We start from the raw sequence: 19,168 nt of genomic DNA, 5'->3' as shown, positions 1-19,168 counted from the left end.
TAAACCCAGAGAGACCTTCAGTGCGTGTGTGTGTGTGTGTTTTGTGATCAAATTGTCTACACATATGGTATATACAGCCAACCTCACACAGTCAGACTGAGGAAGAGACTAAAGAGAGTGAAAGTGTGCGTTGTGCGTGTTCTGAGTCTGAAGATTGGTTTAGCTTTTTCAGGAAATGGATCAGTGTTCAAAACTGCAAGATCATCAGTCAGTCAATAACGGCGTACACTCTTCGACTCCACTTCCTAACTCCTTCCGCTGCCCATTCCAGCTCAAGGGTACTGCTCGATCAATACTACTTTGTGCAGACATACATGTCCTTATCGTTCACAATGCATTCTTTTTTTCCTTTTGGTTCTTCCCGAGCCTGCAGTATCAGCTTTAATATATTTCTGCTTTGGATTCATTTATGTTGTTTTTGGACTAAGCATAAAAGTTTGGCATAATTACGTTGAAAAGCACTGACTAGAATCCAAAAAAGAAAAAAGAAATGTTTTCTGATAACATGTTGTTTTGGTACCCAGCAAATGATGTGGATCAGGAAGTTCAATCTGCAGATTTCCTATTCAACAACGTGGAAGTGGAAGTTGGATCTGTTTACGAGATTGACCATCTTCACTTACCTCCTCGAACTCCTGTTCAACTCAGGTCCATCAGAGTTGCCATGGTTAGCATACTTCCTCTGACTGCTTATCTATATAGATAATTTCCAATACAAAAATCAGATACATGGATTATTGTTGAATTTTTTTTAAAAAAATTCTTTTCCCATTCTCAGGTCAGTGAGAAGACAGAGCTGAATGTGGCAATGAGATTTCCGAGCATGGAGTCGCTTAAAACCTATTTTAGCAACAGCATCAGAGAGATGTATCCAGCCTTAGATGAGAAGTTTGTGATGGGAACAGTGCTTGCTGCCAAAGTGCTCCTTCGGCAGATCCCTTCTCAGGAGTTTGCCGAGAATAAGCATTTGGAGGGATTCTGGTTGGTGAATGCTGCTGCAGTCAATGTTTCTGAAGAGGACAATAGTTACAGGAATGGCAACTGTTGGACGGAGCTCAAGGGCATGGGAATGGTTCGGTGGGGAACCCGACGACAGGTCAAGTTTCTGGAAAGGCACAAAGAAAACATGAGTGGCAACCTTCGGTCTCCTTCGAGTTTTAGAACAGGTGGTAAAAAGGCAATTGAAGTCATTAGAAAACCAGCAGAAGCTAAAGATGAAGATGATAACGATGTTAATGATGATGATGATGATGATCGTGATGATGACGATGATAACAAAGAAGATGACGAGAAGGATGAACAAGAAGAAAGGGAAGAAGATGATGGAGATGATGATGAAAGGGAAGACGACGTGGCTGATGTTGCAAACGAAGAAACTGAGGCAGAAGAGGAGACCCAAGAGATGAATAGAAATCTCAAGAGAAAGAGGTACAAGCTGAGAAATGGTACTACCAGACAGAAGGCAAAGAAAGTTGAACGTGAGAAGAAGAAGAAGAAGCTTAAGAAGACTCACGCCAGGAGGGGCAGAAACAAATGCCGGGAACTCTTAGTGATGGAAAACCCCAAAGATAGATGGTCTGCTGAGAGGTAAGAACATAAAAAATGTTTACTCCGTGTTTCTTGTATTCGTCGACATTAAAACAATAACGATCAGCATTTAATGGACTTTTAGGTTTTTTTTTTTTGCCTTAATTTGATTTTCCATGCGTCTATGTATGAAGGTACCAACTTGCAACAAAGAACCTTTTGGAGGTTATGAAAGCCAAGGGGGCCACAGCTGGTAACCCAATTCTCAGGCCCGACCTGAGGGCAGAGGCAAGGAAGAAGATTGGGGACACTGGGCTGTTAGACCATCTCCTCAAGCACATGGCCGGTAAGCTTGCACCAGGTGGAGAAGAACGGTTCAGGAGGCGGCATAATGCGGATGGTGCGATGGAGTACTGGTTAGAAAGTGCTGATCTTGTCAAAATAAGGAAGGATGCTGGTGTGAATGATCCCTATTGGATCCCACCACCTGGATGGAAGCCTGGTGACTGCCCCACTCAGGACCCTATCTGCGCTAAGGAGTTGAGGCTCTTGAAAGAAGAGATTTCCCATCTTAAAAGGTAAAATAGATACCACATACTACGTACTAATTAATTTGCACAAACTGATAGCTAGTTACGGTTGCATGTCTTTTTTGTTGGGTTTTAATGTTTAACCTTTTCTTTGGTGGACATTGCTGTATTACCAGAAATGCACTGGAGATGGTGCCCAGAAAGCAGCTGGAGGAGGAAGTTGGAAAGCTAAGAAGGTCAAGTCTAAACTTTCTAATAATGATCACATCTTTCACCGGAATAGCAAATTAATGGCTCTGATGAACTTCTCTTTGAGTGCTTCTCTTTTAATGTTTATGGTCTGCTTGCTTGATCAGAGAGATTGACAAGCTTGTCTCCAACAAGAAGCAAGGGGTAAACCAAGCTATTGGATTTTCGTCAAATCAGTGCGACATCAGTGAAAAGTTCGATCAGCTTGCTAATTCATTGGTTTCTTCAAAGTCTCATCTTACCGAACTACCCGTTTCACTGGTATATGAGTACTTACAAAAAGCATATTAGTGTCTCATTCAAGTACTTAAAGTTGAAGAAACCTTTGCTTGACCATATTACTTTGATTTTTTGGGGCAGGAGAAGTACAAGGATCAATTAATTGTCATTCAAGATTTTGCAAGAGGAATAGAGGTAGCAGCTATCTGATGCTTCAAGAAATCTGATTTAAGCCTCTGTAGCTTAGACGTTCTCTCTCAATTAAACGAGTTCTAATTGCATGCAGTAGTATTTAGTGTCTAGTTCGTAATTAGTTGAATAACTCGTTGTAACGTGCTAATATTCATAGATGACACAAATATCTTGGTTGCATATGATGCCGTTGTTGAGTATGATACTGATACATACTCGATTGGATACATGGAATTCAGGAAGAAATAAAGAAGCTCATGCCGGAAGCTAAAGGAGGAGCACGGTCCAACACCGAATTAATTGTGTCAAAGGAGTCTGGTACTGCTGGAAAAGAGATCGTGGAATTGGAGAAAGGGACGAAGGAGCAAGAAGTACAAGTAGTAGTAAATGTTGGGGAGCTGGAGGGTTCAGCTAAAGCAGAAAATGCAGCGGCAGCGGAAGCAGCAACGGCAGAGAAAAAAGCAGCAAAGATCGAAAGGCTGAAGAGTGGGTTCAGGATCTGCAAGCCCCAGGGGACGTTCCTTTGGCCAAACATGGCCCGCAACATCTGCAACAACACCGCCACCGGTAGCACTACTAGCCACAATATGGTGTCCCCTCGGGTTGTGGTCCAGGTTGAGGATCTTTTAGTGGTCCCAACTCCACCTTCAGTCTCTTCCTCCACTGCCGTGGCTCCCCCTTTGCTCCCTTACTACCATACCACCAACACTAACAACCACCACCAACCAACTTCTCCAGTGAAGCCTCTAGCCGAGAGACGTGCTGTGAAAGTCACGGTCTCCACATTGTCTAATGACCATGGGGATCACAGTGACTCCTCCACTGTGACAACCACCACCACTGCAAACAAGAAAACAATTCCTATCAACCTAAATGATGTTCCTTATAATTCTGTCGAAGTATTATCTGGCCTCCCTTCATCTTTACCACGTCCCGCTGCAACTTCTACTTTGATGCCTCAGGTACTAAAGTTTCCACCTTTCTCTTTTCTTCTTTTTCTTTTTGAGTCCATCCATGCCATGAAACTTATGCCCTGGTTTATCCGTTAAAATGCTTAGTGAGGGTGTTTTGCAATTGTATCCTGCAGTTGCTACCCGATGAAGGTAAAAAGGAGACAAGTAGACCTTGGGAAGTGATGACTGGTGGGGTTGGCTGTGGTAATAATGCAGCAAGTGAAACAACGGGACATCTCCAGAAGCAGCCAACCAAGTGCTGCTCTTCATCAGCTTCATGCTTGTCCCCCGAGAAGGCAATGGGGAATTGGCTAGCTCTGGCAACTGCTAACTCTGCCTCTGATCAGTCCAGCCAGGGTTGAGCTGAATTGGGTGATTAGAAGTTTAAACTGATTTTCATTTTACATTTGTTTCTGAATTGAGCGGGAAGCTAGTATTGCTCTTTAGGGCCCAAGAGCTTGAGGGCAGTAGGATGTTTTCCAAGGTCCTAGAGTTAAGGATTTCAGTTTCAGTAGTGAATGAAACTGTGAAAATTTGATCCCTCTCCTGGGGGAACGTAACATTGCATGTTGGAGCAACAAGGGTTGGCTGGTGATTTATTAGTACTTATTTCACCAAGTCTCTCAATGTGTAACTTCTTTTGTCCATTTTTAACTTGTTCTCGTCCTGGTACTTGCAATAAGGATACACTGCATCTACTCCAACTGAAGATATTGAATCTCCCTTATCCACTTCAGCTGACATAGTGGAAGAAAATGGATGGAGGAGCATTGGTGGATCATTTCAGACTATTTTACTAAAATCTAGATGGTTATATCTAGGGAATAAAAAAACTTAAAGCTGCAAATCTTATCAGTAAAAAGATGCCTTAAGCAATTATATAAAGGAACAAATAGGATCACAGTTTGGATGAATAATTTTTACAGTTGAATCCTATCTCCTCAAAATTGATGCATTCAGACAATGCAGTTACGAGCTTTCTCAAATCATCCCGCGTGTGCACAGCACTCAGGGCTATCCTTAACCTAGAAAAGGTAGGCAATTTTGATATGATCAGAAAGCCTAAAGTCGTGTGCACAGCACTCAGAGCTATCCTTAACCTAGAAAAGGTAGGCAATTTTGATATGATCAGAAAGCCTAAAGTAAACAAGAAAAATTTGCAGAACAAACCAAATTATTGTCAAGTTACTGCATCTAAGACACTTAAAGGTACAACTAACAAGAATGGTTTTGCAACTTCACCATATAGTGAGCGCAGGAGGAACCATTCCAAAATGGATGACAAAAATAATGCATTGACGCAGGGTACAACAGTGAATTGTGTGGTTTGGACAACAGCATATAAATGGCAAAGAAGTTAGGATCATCAAAAAGATTCCAGCGTCCGACAAACCTGCATGAGTTTGAAGGCACTGTTGGGGGCCTTATAGCGGTTACATGAAAACCAGATTTCAGAAGATGCCTATTCATCATAATTCACATGGTTAGGAGCAATGATGACACAGAAACTTTTAAAGAGAGGGAGGGATTGGGGAAAGAGGGGAATTACCGGCTAGCTTCCAAGGCCTTCACTTCACTCCCTACAATAAGGGAAATAATGGGACTAGTAATGGGAATTCTTGTCATGGCACGGAATTCTAGCACCCGATTCCAAATGGCCTTTCTACGCCATGTCTCCTGTTTTGCTACATTAACAGCAGCTGCAAAGGGAATAAGTTAAATTCAATAAAGAATCTAAGAAAAGAAAGATTAAAGCCCCAATTTACAAAATCGCTATCCTTTCTGAGTTACAATATGTAGTCGTCTCTTCAGTTAAAAGCTTTCACGTTAAATTCATGAACTTAGTCATGCGAAGTTGAGACATCGACTGCATTTAGAAATCAATTCGACTATGGCCCCGCAATGTCTTTTTACACTATTGACAGCTCATTAATTTATAGAAGTTCATGGCACATAAAGTGGCACCTGGTATCCCCATCAATAGGCAAAAGTGCTTGAATTGAAATACTACAGTGTGAGGGACTGGATAGACTAACCCACTCCAATTCTATAAACTAAGCTTACCGTGTGCTGCTGCAGCAATTGGTACCGGAGTAGAAGTTGAAAATATGAAAGAGCGACCCCTTGACTGTATCAGTTGCTTCCATTTCTTGCTGTTAATTTAGCATCAAATGGAAAATGTTGATATATTATTAAACATTAATTGCACCACTAGTGTAAACAATCACTGGTAAATTCATCTCTGTATGTTTGATTTTTAATTTCTTATTTGTCACTGGAAGGCAATCTATCCAAGAGCCAGACACAACATACTTATTACAAACCTTTAAATGAAAAAAAAAAAAATTTCCTTGCCATTTATCAGTTTCTGAACAAACAAAAAACTAAATAAAAATGAACAAAAGCGAACGGTTAGCTGAGATTTTAACAAATCTAAGAAACTGATGCAATTAACAGTAAAAGATATTTAAGTATAACAACTTGCACCACTAGAACAGGATAGAGCAAAACAGAACTCATAAACAGAATTTAACTTTGAAAAACCATTAGGGACCGCTTAACTTGGAAAAAAGAGTGTGTGTGGAATTCTCATTTCTTCTTACCCCCTTCCTTCCAAACAAAAGCCCACTACCTTCAAACAGGCAATTAGCAAAATTACCTGCAGGCTATAAATCCACCATGGCAACCAGAAGCCTTACTTAAAGTGCCTATGCAAATGTCAACATCATTTTCACACTTGAACTTCTCTGCAGCACCACCACCAGTTTTGCCACAAACCAATGTTGCATGAGCCTAGACAAATTATGCAACAAGCACTTTTCTGGATTAGTTACTTTTTACTGATGAAAAATAAATAGATATGCTAAACCTCAGGCAAAATATAATCAAAGTGATTCCTAGATATGAAGTTCATCTTTCATCCGGTAAATACTCCATATGGACTTCATCACTAAAATGATAAGTCAAGAGACTTAGGGGAAACTTTGACGTGTTCACATATGGCCATCACAACCTTACTAATTACATATCATGCAATCAACTTTTAAATTTTGAATTGCATATCAACTTACAAGACACTTACATCGTCAATTGCCAACAAAAAACCATGCTTCCTGCGTAGCTTCACAAGCTCAACTATTGGTGCAAAGTCTCCATCCATACTGAACAAGCTAGCAAAGAAAACAGGCAACTGAGAGATAGGATTGAAGCGTAACCACAAGGTGATTGGAGGCCCCTTTATCACCAGGAATAGCTCCATCTCTAGTTCTAAAACATTAGTTACTCTGTTACTAAATTAGTAACCGGTCGTTGGTACAATAACCAAGAGAATGATGGAGTTTCAAAGGAAAAGGATTAAACAGATAAGCAGACAGTATGGCAATCATCACAGAAGATGAACTACGAGTCCACACTGAGAGAACTAAGCAGCATGAGACCAGCTTAAATTTTTTTTAGAGGATAATATGATGAGCATTAGACAATTTTGCAACTGAATCAAACTATTTAAAGCCTCTCATTGTTCGATCTCTCTGACATAGATATATGAAGTTTCAACTCTGGCCCACAATCCCAATCACAGCAAAAACATTCTTTTTGCACATATTTCCAGGATAATGTTTCTGATTCGCCAAACAGCTGAAGTAACCACAACCATGTGGTATGACTAACCTATCAGTAACAACAACTTTCTTCTTCATCGTGCAACTTGACCTGTTATATACAAATATATTGTTGTGAGATGCACAAATATGGTAAAATAATACAGAAATGACAGAAAAAGAATTGACAAAGTGCATCACAGAAACTTACAATAACGAATTAAGGTGGACCATGTCACAGTGTCGGTAGACAATGTTGACTAAACTCCCTTGTTTCTCGGCAAGGCGGATACCATCGATGATTGATGCATGGTTGAGTGCATCAGAAAAAATGGCAACTCTTTCATCCCTTTTAGGTTTTCCCCCTTCAGCTAACAGCAAACCAACACTTCCAACTGCTGTGATAAGTGCCATGTTGGCTGCAAAGCCTGTGGGACAAAGAAGGCAATCCTAATATGTGACATTAGAGCAAGAATTCATCAGTCTAAATCCAGCAGCATCAACCCTTCATTATGATCAAAAGCATAGCAGGTAAAGTTTGACCATCTATTGACCACAGTACATGAAATAGGAAGTTACATCCCATCTGTTTATACGTGATATACATTGCCTTCCAAAGAAATGAAATCTATAATGAATATATTGCTGCAATAGACATGGGAGGCAAGAACCAATTCATTGGGTTTAAGCTTCATTGCAACCATGACCTAGTTGAATCATGCCTAACTAAAAATTTTATCATATGGATGGTCATAACCACTTTTCTTATCACTTGATTGTTTAGAGTTTTGAAATAAAAATATTATCAATAAAACCTTTTGAAAAATCTGCATTTACTGGATACTGAATGAAAATTTTGAAACTACCTCTTTCTTCTTTAAGTCTGCTAACGCCGACTCCAGCAACCTGTGGTAATTTGTGTAACCACAAATTAATGCAGAACCTCTGGGTCCCATCCCATGCAACTGAGCTGCCTAATTTGTCAGGGGAAACCACAACACAACACAAGTTATTAACCAAAATTCTCCATTTGATATCAGGAGAATCCATAACTCAACAACATATTGATTAAAAAAAAATCACCTTTACAGCGGCCTTGATAACAGTTGGGTGGGAACTCAAGCCCAGGTAATCATTCCCAGAGAAAATTAATAACTTCTTGAACTTTCCGCCACATGGCCCTGCTCCATCATCATCCTCACCGTTCCCAATTACAGTGTCATCCCCTGTTTTATCAATTCAATAAAACATAAAATACCAAAACAATGCACATGCAATTCGTGACAAGTTTTCTACTTGCTTTTCTTTTCTTCATCCTTCAAAAATAGAATCACAGCAAGAAACATGCATAAAAAAAAAGAGCTTCTTCTCAAACAAAATTAATCACTCCACAAGTTTTCAGTAGGTAAATGGGATGGAGGGAAGCAAATGTAGTACCGGAACTGGGAATGTCTTGCAGCCATTTTTGGAATGTGGTTTCTGAAATTTGAACTTCCACGGAGGCTCTATCCCATTGCCGCAATCCATCATAAAACTCTAGCTCATCTGATTCCGTTTGGTTGGATTCGGGGCGAATTAGGTGGATGGGTCTCAGAGATCGCATAACCTTTAAAGACTCGAGCTTTAAGAGAGCCTCTGCCACCCAGTAATCCCAGCACCACGCAGCCATCCCCACTTTCTCCGCTGCCGTATGTGTGGGAATTTCGGGCGGAGGCTACAACGTAGACAAACCCACCGGGAAACTGCACTGCAGTGCCCCTCTATATAGCAAATAGTGTATTAAACCGCGAAGGCCGTTTATTTATTTATTTATTGATTTTTAATCAAATAAGATTCTGGTAAAATCAGTAGTAATTCTTAAAGTTGCAAAAATATAGGGATAATTTCAGAAACCTCCCCTGAGGTTTTTAAGCATTTCATTAAGCTCCCCTAAAATTTAAAAAATTACACCTATCTCCTTTAATTTGATAGTTTTAGTAAAAAAATCTTAAAATTATATTGATTTGGCCAAATTTTTAAATCAATATCAAAAAACGCCCTTATGCGGCAAATTTTAATTTACTTCCCTATAAAATTATAAGATTATCTAGTATAATTATACAGAAAAAAGTATCAAAATTTGCATTTCCATACCTACTGTTTGATAAACAACTATAATAATTATTTTATCACTATGATAAGATACTTTTGATAATATTTTATTATGAATTTAAATTTATAAGATAGAAAAGAAAATGTTAAAATAATTCATTTAGAGTTTATGAAATTTTTGAATAGTGGGATTGTCATAACTTAGTTGTGCTTTTGGACCATTCCTTTTTGATTTATTATTAATTTTACTACCAAAAATAGAAAATAAAGATCAGCAAAAATATTGAATTACATATAAAGTTAACTCGTCAAAAAAAAAAATCATTAGTTAGACATTTAGTAACAATAGAAATTAAAAGTAATAGTGGTGGTTCTACAGTTTTATTGGCAAAAATTAAAAAGAAAGGAATAAGAAGGAAAAATAAAACTCAAGGGAGGTTTCTGAAATTATCCCAAATATATATATAAAACTTTCTCAAATTACAACTTTATATGAGGGAAAATGCTAATTTAGTTCTTTAACTTTTTACTTAAGCTAACCTTCCGTAAACTTTTTTTAATTTAATTTAGTCCTTAAACTTTAATACTCTAGCTAATTTGGTCCCACTGTGGCAGCACCACTAGTAAAAGTTTCTCCAACCAAAAAATCACTAGTCAACCAAGGGTAATACAGGAATTACAAGCGAGATCATACTTAGATTATATCTGACTATTAATTAGGGGGAGAAAAACCGAAATTGTCTACTAAAGTGGGGAGGAAAAAGAAATTGGCAACAAATTCTCAATTATCACCATCTTCTACTCAACTCAATCACCAACCTTTCAGTTGATAAAACTTCCCCTCGAAATCCTCTTCAGGTTCATATTCTCTAGCATTTTGCAGTATCATCACACATTTTAGATCTCCAAAACTCTAAATTATCATCTAAACTCGAGGAGCTTTTTATGTGGACAACTCAACTGTTGAAATTTGAGAACAATAAATGGGAGACACCAAAACTAAGTGGTAAAGAATGCTACAGTGGCGGCAAAGGCAATTCTTGTCTACTTGAAACTCTAAGATTTAAATGTTTGATTGTTGTGTACTTATTTAGTGGTTTTGTGACAAAATATGATTAAAAAAAAAAGTAGATTGATCTTCTGCTGTTACTTCTCTCTCTTTTTTTTTCCGAAACAACAACTATTATATAACATATCTATCTTACACTAGAGGGAGGGGAGGGGAGGGGAGCCTAAAGAGGCTGTGTTTGGGGCTAACAAGTGCACAGATCTTACTAGACCAAGGGAGTGTTTTGACACAATCCTTAAATTTTTTTTTTTCTGCAAGTGGGATTTTCTGCTGGTACTTCTCTCAATGAGCTAAATATGCTATTAACTGTGAAAGACCGAAATTTTCGGTTGGATTGCATATAATTGGGCTAAGTTATGTACCACAATAATTAGAGAAAAATTAGGTGTATATAATATATTTATGCCCTCAAACTGTTTGTGAAAATGCCACAATGGAAAACCTATTGTTGTCAATGGACTCGTGTGTGTGTGTGATAGCGTGTTATGTATTGCCAATGAGAGAGGGGAAAACTCTAGCAAACAAACATTGGAGGGGGTATCAAGTAGAGAAGAAGAACGAACCATAGTAGTGATTTTTGTGTATGAATCAATTTACCAGTTTTTGTTTTCTTCCCCAATTTAATCGAAATCTGTTCTCTCCCCTATTTAATGAAAAATTTATCATGAGACTTTGCTTACAGTACCTATATTGCCCTTAGTTGACCTGTGATTTTTTTTCGGAGAAACTTTTTCTGGTGGTGTTGCTGCAGAAGGACCAAATTAACTACAATATTTAATGTTTATTGTTTAAGGACTAAATTAGGCTAAAAAAAATTTCAAGGATGGATTCAACTAGAGTAAAAATGTTGAAGGACCAAATTAGCGATTTTTTAGATTCATGAAAGCATTTAAAGGTGAAAACAGCTAAAATATATGAAAAAAATTAAACAGCAATAGACTTGCAAACGCATATTCTTATGTTGCAAAATCCATATTTGTTTCCTGGGTAAGTTTTTGGCCAAAACAATTGGTATGGCTTCCGACAGATTTTGTTTGGTTTCTTTTCTGGTAAATACATTGTCCTTGAGTAGATACGTAGTTAGCACAGAATTACGTCAACTGATTGTAACCACAGAAAAGTTTGGTAACAACTCAATTCTGATCTTTCTTCTTCTTCCTTCTCTACCACAGGTATACTGATACCAAATGAAAGCCCCCTCGAAAAGTTGAAAATAGAAATGCTAAGGCAAGACAAAAAAATAGCGCATTCTGCAGCCACCAGCACATTGAGCTGCAAACCAATCACCTGGGGTTAGAGCCGCAGGCACAGCTGCGTGACACTTGCCATTCATTGTGTACATGATAGGACCCCACACAGGCTACCCACTATATAAATTAAATAAATATTGACATTTAACTTAGCCATGAATGTTGATCAGGTCGCCCGTCCACAATTTGACAAACCATAAATTAAGTCAAATGCGTTTGTACAAATTTACACCATTAATTTCAGCCTCAAGTGTAGGCTGATACCATCAAATGACGAAGTTTGAAAGGAACCTTATTGAGTGCGGATATGTACAAGCACGGAGCAGGCTGGAAGTACATGAAAGTTGATTTCTTGAGCTTTACACTACACGATATACTTGCAGCATCCACCTGTTAGGAAAACCGTGCATAAGAGAAACACCGAAAATATCACTGCCATAGAAATGAATGCACGACTGAAAAAGGATGCCATAAATGACACTGTTTAATCATAAGAAAAGCTAAATTACTTGATGACATGAAACTCCTTCCACACGTAGCGAGAGTATAAAGACTAGAAAGGCTCGTAAGACTGGCATTAAACCTTTAACAAGTCAATAACAACTCAGAGCAGACACTTACCTTTAGACTAGCTGCTGGAGCTACCAAGATCAAAGTCCATTGTATAATCATACTCAATAGTTGGAATCACTGAGGCTATGAATTTTAAGAACAAGAATAGGTACCTGTGATACCAGCTAGTAGAGATCAGCACCTTAGTAAAAGAACATCAATAATCTTAAGACAGCTGCGAAACATTTTTATAATGTACAGAGCTATAATTGGCAATTCTAAGTTGGACTTTAATTTACAAGAGAAAGAAGTGAACTATAAAATAAAGAACGATCGCACAGCCCAAATTGAAGGTACTACTCGAACTAATCAACCATCATAAATATGTACATGGGGAGAATACGTGAATGCATACTCGTCACAAGCCCCACCCCGTGGCTGCAGGAGATAAACCACAAAAAGAAGTGTGCATTGTCCGGTTAATCAACCTAGCCACTTCATACTTAACTTTTTACAGTACACAAACACATATCAACATATCATTCTTAAAGTCTTTATGTCTCAAATTCTTTGTATCATCCTTAATCACATTTTTCTTCTTCAATCAGTAGAGCCTTTTTTAGATTCTAGGGTCTCTTTCTTAGTTCAAAATCCCTCTTACCAACTGGAATCAAAGAATTAGCAAAACCTGTCACGAACTCCTTGTGAACAAACAGGAAAATTCATATGAAATTCACCTTCACCTCTGAATCAATTTCCCCTTATACAATTTCACATATTCTCCATAGAATGTTGCAAAAGAATGTTTCAGAAAATCTAGCAGACAATGCTAAAAAATTTGGAGTTCAAGCTTCAATAGATTCTAATAAATTAATTGGTTTCAAAGTTTTAATTGGCCAAGAAAAGGGGAAAAATAAAAGAGACAAAAGGTTTCCAAGTTTTAAGCATGAACCTCCTTTTACGCAAGCCCAACTTGACATGAGTTCCAAGCACTAATCCTCAATGAATCTGACAAATCTAATACTATGCTGAAAGTGTTTTGGTTTTTTCCCTTTTTGATAACCATTAACAGCCAAATCTTCTTGCCCACAAGTTAGAAGAATAATCATATTACTTGTCCACTTCCGGTTCACCACCACGTGACATAAGAACATCAATGAGATTCTTCATCACAGCTCCATGGCGGCATGGATGAATGGATGCATGTTTTCCAGACAAGTGTGGATGATCCTCAACAGTTACCTGATTTCATGTATTGGCCAACAGTACAAGTGAAGTACATCAAATAAAAAAAAAAGTTGTGATAAACAATTAGTGGTAAACGCCAATACTCTGGGACAAAGATTATGCAGAATTCAATTTCGAATCATAAATATAAAGTTTAACAACTTCATTTAACGCAACAGACCCAAATATTCAGATATAGCAATTATACACTCAAATTCTAACATCCTTTTCAATCAAAATCCCAATTTGGAAACATTATTCCAGCCAGAGCCGCCTCAACCAAAATATTTTCAAAGTGTCAAAATTCTCAAGCATAATCAAGTACCAGGAACTAAGCCAAATTTCCCATTTATCTTTTCCAGTCCAAAGACTAAATGGAATTTAACTTGCTTATAGTGATATTATATATGTCGCTGAAGTATAACAATAATGTCTCACCGTTTTGTGTGCATGGTCTTGACTAACATCTTCAAGAACACGCTTGGATTCTAGAAGCATCCTTGACTGCCACACAAGAACCAATATATGTGATAGTCAACTACAAGTAAGAAAAGATCTACAAATCCATAAAAAAAGACTCAGCTCAACTGTATGATAATTGTTTCAGCCAATTAACAATAAAGAAAAGTTGAATACCTAGATGTTTCAGCCCCAACTTCAATCGGGCTCAAGTATGGTTCTCCAAAACAAAACTTGATTCAACTCTACTAATATAAGTTGAGAATATCAACTTGACACTACTTATGGTAAGGTCAAGCGTAAACATGAAGTTTAGCCTCTAATCTACTGTAAATCTTGGACTCAAGTATGTACAGCTCTGACAAAACTGCCAAAATTGTCAACCAATTACATTAACATGTATAATTCTTGATAATGTAATCCTAAGTGATTTAGCAGCCCTGATGGGTGATATGTCTCATTCAGATTGATAGACCAAATCTAAAGGTTAAAATTATCTCACGAAGCTGAAACTATAACCCTCCTATGAGCCATATTGGAGTATTATCCAAGAGAAAAAGTAGCATATTCCCAAAAATGCATTTCGTTTATGATGCATCTTACATTTGATAATCCAACATTACAGGCCAATCAAATACACAAGACCCACCTCATCATAGCCAGTCAGCCATACGCGAGGAGTTTGATAATATTTGTCATACCTACAAAGGAAAGACAAAGGACAGTCCGACGATCAATATGTATGTATGTATGTATGTGTGTATGTGTGTCTATATATATACATATATATATATATACACAACACAGAAAGATCCACCATACTTGTGCAAAACGTAAAGACAACTTACGTTATGCTAACATCATATGTTCGGGTTCTCAGAATATTGTCATCATCAGGTTCATGCGCCACAAGGTATGGAGTCTCAAGTGTTGCCTGAATAAATCATGTAATTTGACAAGTAAATAATAATCCAATCAAGCTGCCCGAAAATAAACAATTTCTTGACGTCAGAGATCAAAGAATTGAAAGAATATTGACAGCCATTTTAGTCTATTGCCAAATTGTAATTGGTTTATACAAGCACGTGAAGCGGCAGGTTAAAGAACATGAAAGATACACAAGGTTCTCTATGATAAGGACATATAAACAATTGCAGCAAAGAAGACTGTAAAACAAACAAAAGGACCAAATGGAGCTTCTTATTTGCACATTTTATCTGCATGATGGCCAAAAAAGTTCAATTTTCTTTCCCAGGAAGGAAACAGATTAGTTCATACAAAAAGAAGGCTCCAGGGTGCGGAAGCAACGAGCACACCATAAGAAGTCACCAAATTCACATCAGAGGCTCTATATTCTCCTATCAATCAAGGTTTTAATACTTTTGTCGATTGGATTGACCGAGGTGGTTAAATAACAAAGAAAGTTCTATCTCTGATTGTTAAGTTACAGTACTCAAAATCCCACAGAAGGATGCAAAACATTTATAAAGTTAAAAGCGTAGACAAGTCAATTGCTTGCTTATAAAGTAATAAAAAAAAATAGAAACTTGACATGTAGAGGCCAAGACACCACTTGCTCTGAAGTGCAAAACCAAGTTTTAAAGGAACTATCATCACATGTTGAATTAAAAAAAATTAACAGAGTCATGTACGTGTTGGATATATGAAAAGAAAAAGTTAATATGTCTAAGTGGTGCCAGTCTATATTTCGTAGTAGTCTATATACATATGTGCTTGGTTAAAACAACAAATATTACCTATATCCATTGGGTTTTATCAAATTTTACAACCATCAAATAATAAATCATCCCCTACAAAATAAATCGGCATCGATGTGGATTCATAAACAGGACATGTGCAAGTAATACATTGCAAAAAGCAGTTAAAATTTGCAGGAAAAACAGCCAAACAAGTTCCAACATATGTATTACACCATATATCATCAATCACTTCCCCAATCCAAGAAAAACGAAAGAAAGTAATTTTACACCAAAAAAAGAGTACGTAGGCACTAATATAGAAATGTCCTTGTGAGAAGCTTACAGGATCTGTCTCAATAAGATTGTCAACATCCTCTAACTCATCCATTTCTGGAATATTGTCCTCATCCTCACCTCCAAAGTATGATGGAAATGACTGGATGGTATTCTTCTTGCTGATTTCTAGGGTGTCCATAGAAGGCAAATTTTCGTTGTCATCACTTTTGCTTTCTGTGGGAGGGAAAATATATATATATATATATATATAAGTCAAAAGCTATAAGTGGCCTTCACAGGTCATACACGAGTTTAACTAGGAAAAAAAAATAACCTCTAGGTTTCCCGTGTGTGGCCAGCCAACCATCGTTGTCCTCATTATCAAGTAAAACTTCACCCCCAGCAGCCTCGTATTCTTCCTCTACTGATGCAGCTCTCCTAAGACAAGGCACTGTATACATAGCAAAAGTTTTTAACCAAGCAAATGAAATGAATAAAAAGTCAAGCAAAAAATAATACATGTGCAGTTTCAAAGTAAAACATATGCCGAATAAATAGAACAGCTTGAGCAAGGCTTCTTTACAGTCGACAGAAAATGCATGCTCTGTGCAAAAAGCATGACATTTCAACAGTCAAATGCCAAAAAACCTTGTTATTAGAACCTAGATAGCGAACCGTTACATATTACTCGATTTGTGTCCCTAGAGCTAGTAAAATCCTCAAATTGGCATTTAAGACGAAGTGAAATGCAGTGGACTGTGGCCAATTTAATTTTGCAAGGTATAATATGCCCAAAAAATTAAAATGCTTAATTATGTGAAGCTCAAATATATTATTCTGGAAGGACAAAACCCATACAGTCGGATCATTGTACAGATTCAACCTTGATTTAGGAACCACAAATTACAGGCTTGCCATTGACCTATAAAATAAGTCTTTTCAGGGTGAGTGAGGAAAATTTACATTTTAAAAGAATGTTCAAATCCACCATAATTCGTCACATGAAAAAAAAAAGAATTATTTCAACAATTGGTTATGGGGGACTGTTGGTACAGACTTTCATGCATTTTAACTCATTCACTCACTGGTAATTGTGCTTATTTATGCTCTTCAAATTTGGTTTTTAAAGGTTCGTGATGGATCCTTATAGACATCTGAATTTCCTTTTGCACAAGCAAGTTAGATTGAGAGACGTAATCTATAAGTAAAACTGTGAGGTAGCCAAACTTTCAATGGACAAATATGTATTGTAGCCTAGGGTTTCATGTACCAAAGTACTCCATTACTTTCGGCACTCACAATTCCACAATCATTCTAAAGAAATTTAACAAAACATTCAGAGTTAATAAAAGTTGAATGTGTTAAAAGTCACAATCACACACAAGGTATTAAAAATGCCACCCACATCAATTCGCTCAATCAAAAAGGAAAAAAAAAAAAGGGAAGCTATGAACAAAAACAATAATATAAAATAAAATAGCAAGTAAAGAAAACAGGCACCAAAAATATAACCCGTACCATTCCTTGTTATCAAGAATTGCTTGTCGGCAGGTAAATACGGCTTCCTCTTGTTTGGCTCACCTGATTCCCTACCAATGAAGTAGCACTTAGAAGTAGTGAAAATGCAAAATATACTGCATAGACTTAATAAACATGCACACACTCCCTACACATAATTTTCTACCAACAGTCTTCATAGCGATTAAGTGGCCTATTAGAAAGAGGAATCAATTGAGGAGAACTGCTGCTCAATCAACATCGTAAGTTTTAGGAAGAAGATAATTATGGTTGATTACACACAGCGACTTCCAGGGAAAGATATACTCTCAAGATCGCACAAAAGATCTATCAAAAAAGGCAAAAAAATCGCAACATCAAAACCGTCTGTTTATTGCTCACGTGCGCAAACAACCCCTTCATTATATTTCACTAAGGCCTAAGAAAGTTTTAGCTACATCAAAATTTCCATACACAACTAGAGCTGATTTAAAATAGAGCTCTACCAACCATAAGTGTGAGTAAATGAATTTAGAACCTCACCTGAGCTTAAAGACAGGAATGGTACAGAATTTTTGATATTCAAGAGCCTATGCTATTACTACTTAGCTGCCACAAGTACAAAACCATAATACCAAAATCAAGTATAACTACCAACTCGAATATCAGCTGTATCATTACCAATTCAAAGCTAGGCTACAGTTTTATAAAGTATTCGTCGGCAATTTGGGAATTGAATTAGTACTATATGCGGATATAATGAGCGAAATATTTGTAGTATACCACGACCAAGTAGGGCACTTGGATACGAGGTTGTCGCCGGCGATGATGAACTCGTTGACGCTGAGGACGCCTTTCTCCTTGAAGGCGGAAACCGTTCGATGGCTTGTGATACTCTCAACCGCACCCTTGAATGCTTCGTGAATCTTCTGCTTGAGTACCATCCTTTTTTTTCCCTGATCGGCTATTCCCCAACCCAATTACAATTCAACAGGCGATTGCTGTGGTGGGATTCCAAAAAACCCTAGGTCGAGGAGTGATTCTTCTTGGATTTGGGATGAATTCCGGCGAGTTGAAAAGGACCCGTTGAAACTCGAAAAGAAGGTTTGGTTATTTAGCTAGGTTTTCACGTTTCCTTTTGTTTTTGGGTAAAATACACTAAACCCCTTGTGGTTTGGGTTATTATCATAAAACCTCCTCATTGTTCAAAAATCCCCCAAAGTACCCCCTCATAGTTTGGATTAATTTGGGCAAAGAACGAAAATCGTCTAATTTGACGGGAAGTGATTTACACACACTTGACAAGCGAGTGTGATAACAATACATCAAGGGTAATGTGATAATTTTACGTTTTCTTTTCTTTTCTTTTTTTCCTTGTTCTTCCTTTTTCTTCTTTCTCGTGAACGATCTGGAGTAGAAATTACATGAATTTAGATGAAATCTAAGATCCAATGATGTTGAAGATGACGATGACGGTGGTGACCATGGCCATTGAAGCAACAAAAATTACCATTGATAGATTGATTTGTACACTTCCATCACTGTAGCAGATGAATTTAGTTGTAAACTCGGGGGCTGCTGTGCGGGACAAATCCTCCTCCTCCGGCTCTACCAGGTGGATTTGGGATGTAATCAATTGGTGGGCTGAGCATAGAGTAATATGGCATTGAAGGTGGTGGCGGGCTTGGAAAAAATACAGATAGATTGTGATTCAAGAGAGCTCAACGAAATGGAAAGAAAAGAATGGAAAGTGATTTCAGCCATAGAGATCCACTAAC

At 37.6% G+C, this 19,168-nt stretch overlaps 3 protein-coding genes across 5 annotated transcripts; 1 reads left to right on the top strand and 2 right to left on the bottom strand.

The window, feature by feature from the left end:
* Positions 1 to 505: 505 nt before the first annotated feature.
* Positions 506 to 4,032, top strand: LOC113755026 (protein DYAD-like). The gene is made up of 9 exons (XM_027299129.1): positions 506 to 667; positions 779 to 1,231; positions 1,295 to 1,587; positions 1,722 to 2,105; positions 2,234 to 2,293; positions 2,414 to 2,567; positions 2,667 to 2,720; positions 2,957 to 3,679; positions 3,805 to 4,032. Exons 1-9 carry the CDS (start codon positions 506 to 508, stop codon positions 4,030 to 4,032), a joined length of 2,511 nt encoding a protein of 836 aa, XP_027154930.1.
* Positions 4,033 to 4,519: 487 nt separating this feature from the next.
* LOC113762183 (8-amino-7-oxononanoate synthase-like) lies at positions 4,520 to 9,016 on the bottom strand. 2 transcript variants are annotated; one of them, XM_027305501.1, is made up of 11 exons: positions 8,707 to 9,016; positions 8,353 to 8,495; positions 8,136 to 8,243; positions 7,481 to 7,719; positions 7,340 to 7,381; positions 6,753 to 6,840; positions 6,330 to 6,463; positions 5,735 to 5,823; positions 5,220 to 5,370; positions 5,064 to 5,132; positions 4,520 to 4,695 (listed from the first exon to the last, which is right to left on the bottom strand). In XM_027305501.1, the coding sequence occupies exons 1-11, from the start codon at positions 8,936 to 8,938 to the stop codon at positions 4,569 to 4,571; spliced, it is 1,422 nt and encodes a 473-aa protein (XP_027161302.1). In that variant the 5' UTR covers positions 8,939 to 9,016; the 3' UTR covers positions 4,520 to 4,568. The 2 variants fall into 2 exon arrangements, with proteins under 2 accessions (XP_027161302.1, XP_027161303.1); XM_027305502.1 differs by having other exon boundaries at positions 6,753 to 6,831.
* A 2,771-nt stretch (positions 9,017 to 11,787) lies between these two features.
* LOC113762803 (autophagy-related protein 3) lies at positions 11,788 to 18,526 on the bottom strand. 2 transcript variants are annotated; one of them, XM_027306404.1, is made up of 10 exons: positions 18,174 to 18,522; positions 17,412 to 17,482; positions 16,228 to 16,344; positions 15,961 to 16,127; positions 14,766 to 14,851; positions 14,567 to 14,618; positions 13,897 to 13,962; positions 13,346 to 13,473; positions 12,301 to 12,404; positions 11,788 to 12,069 (listed from the first exon to the last, which is right to left on the bottom strand). In XM_027306404.1, exons 1-9 carry the CDS (start codon positions 18,332 to 18,334, stop codon positions 12,308 to 12,310), a joined length of 945 nt encoding a protein of 314 aa, XP_027162205.1. In that variant the 5' UTR covers positions 18,335 to 18,522; the 3' UTR covers positions 11,788 to 12,069; positions 12,301 to 12,307. The 2 variants fall into 2 exon arrangements, 1 of the variants encoding a protein (XP_027162205.1); XR_003467263.1 differs by lacking the exon at positions 13,346 to 13,473 and having other exon boundaries at positions 18,174 to 18,526.
* Positions 18,527 to 19,168: the final 642 nt, after the last annotated feature.

The sequence above is a fragment of the Coffea eugenioides genome, chromosome 2 (assembly GCF_003713205.1).
Source record: "Coffea eugenioides isolate CCC68of chromosome 2, Ceug_1.0, whole genome shotgun sequence".
Lineage (NCBI taxonomy): Eukaryota > Viridiplantae > Streptophyta > Magnoliopsida > Gentianales > Rubiaceae > Coffea > Coffea eugenioides.
The sequence above is the reverse complement of the archived record's forward strand: the minus strand, read 5'-3'. Positions and strand labels throughout refer to the sequence as shown.

What these genes read in the sequence shown, in the direction of transcription:
- LOC113755026 (XM_027299129.1), top strand. Translation starts at nt 506, where the DNA reads ATGTTGTTTTGGTACCCAGCAAATGATGTGGATCAGGAAGTTCAATCT. An exon ending in AAGATGAAGATGATAACGAT is followed by an intron (nt 1,232 to 1,294) that starts GTTAATGATGAT and finishes GATGACGAGAAG; the next exon opens with GATGAACAAGAAGAAAGGGA. An exon ending in CCGAACTACCCGTTTCACTG is followed by an intron (nt 2,568 to 2,666) that starts GTATATGAGTAC and finishes TTTTTGGGGCAG; the next exon opens with GAGAAGTACAAGGATCAATT.
- LOC113762183 (XM_027305501.1), bottom strand. Translation starts at nt 8,938, where the DNA reads ATGGCTGCGTGGTGCTGGGATTACTGGGTGGCAGAGGCTCTCTTAAAG. An exon ending in GTCCACCTTAATTCGTTATT is followed by an intron (nt 7,382 to 7,480) that starts GTAAGTTTCTGT and finishes TGTATATAACAG; the next exon opens with GTCAAGTTGCACGATGAAGA. An exon ending in GGTGGATTTATAGCCTGCAG is followed by an intron (nt 5,824 to 6,329) that starts GTAATTTTGCTA and finishes CTAAATTAACAG; the next exon opens with CAAGAAATGGAAGCAACTGA.
- LOC113762803 (XM_027306404.1), bottom strand. Translation starts at nt 18,334, where the DNA reads ATGGTACTCAAGCAGAAGATTCACGAAGCATTCAAGGGTGCGGTTGAG. An exon ending in AAGACCATGCACACAAAACG is followed by an intron (nt 13,474 to 13,896) that starts GTGAGACATTAT and finishes ACATGAAATCAG; the next exon opens with GTAACTGTTGAGGATCATCC. An exon ending in GGTGAACCGGAAGTGGACAA is followed by an intron (nt 12,405 to 13,345) that starts GTAATATGATTA and finishes CTGGTATCACAG; the next exon opens with GTACCTATTCTTGTTCTTAA.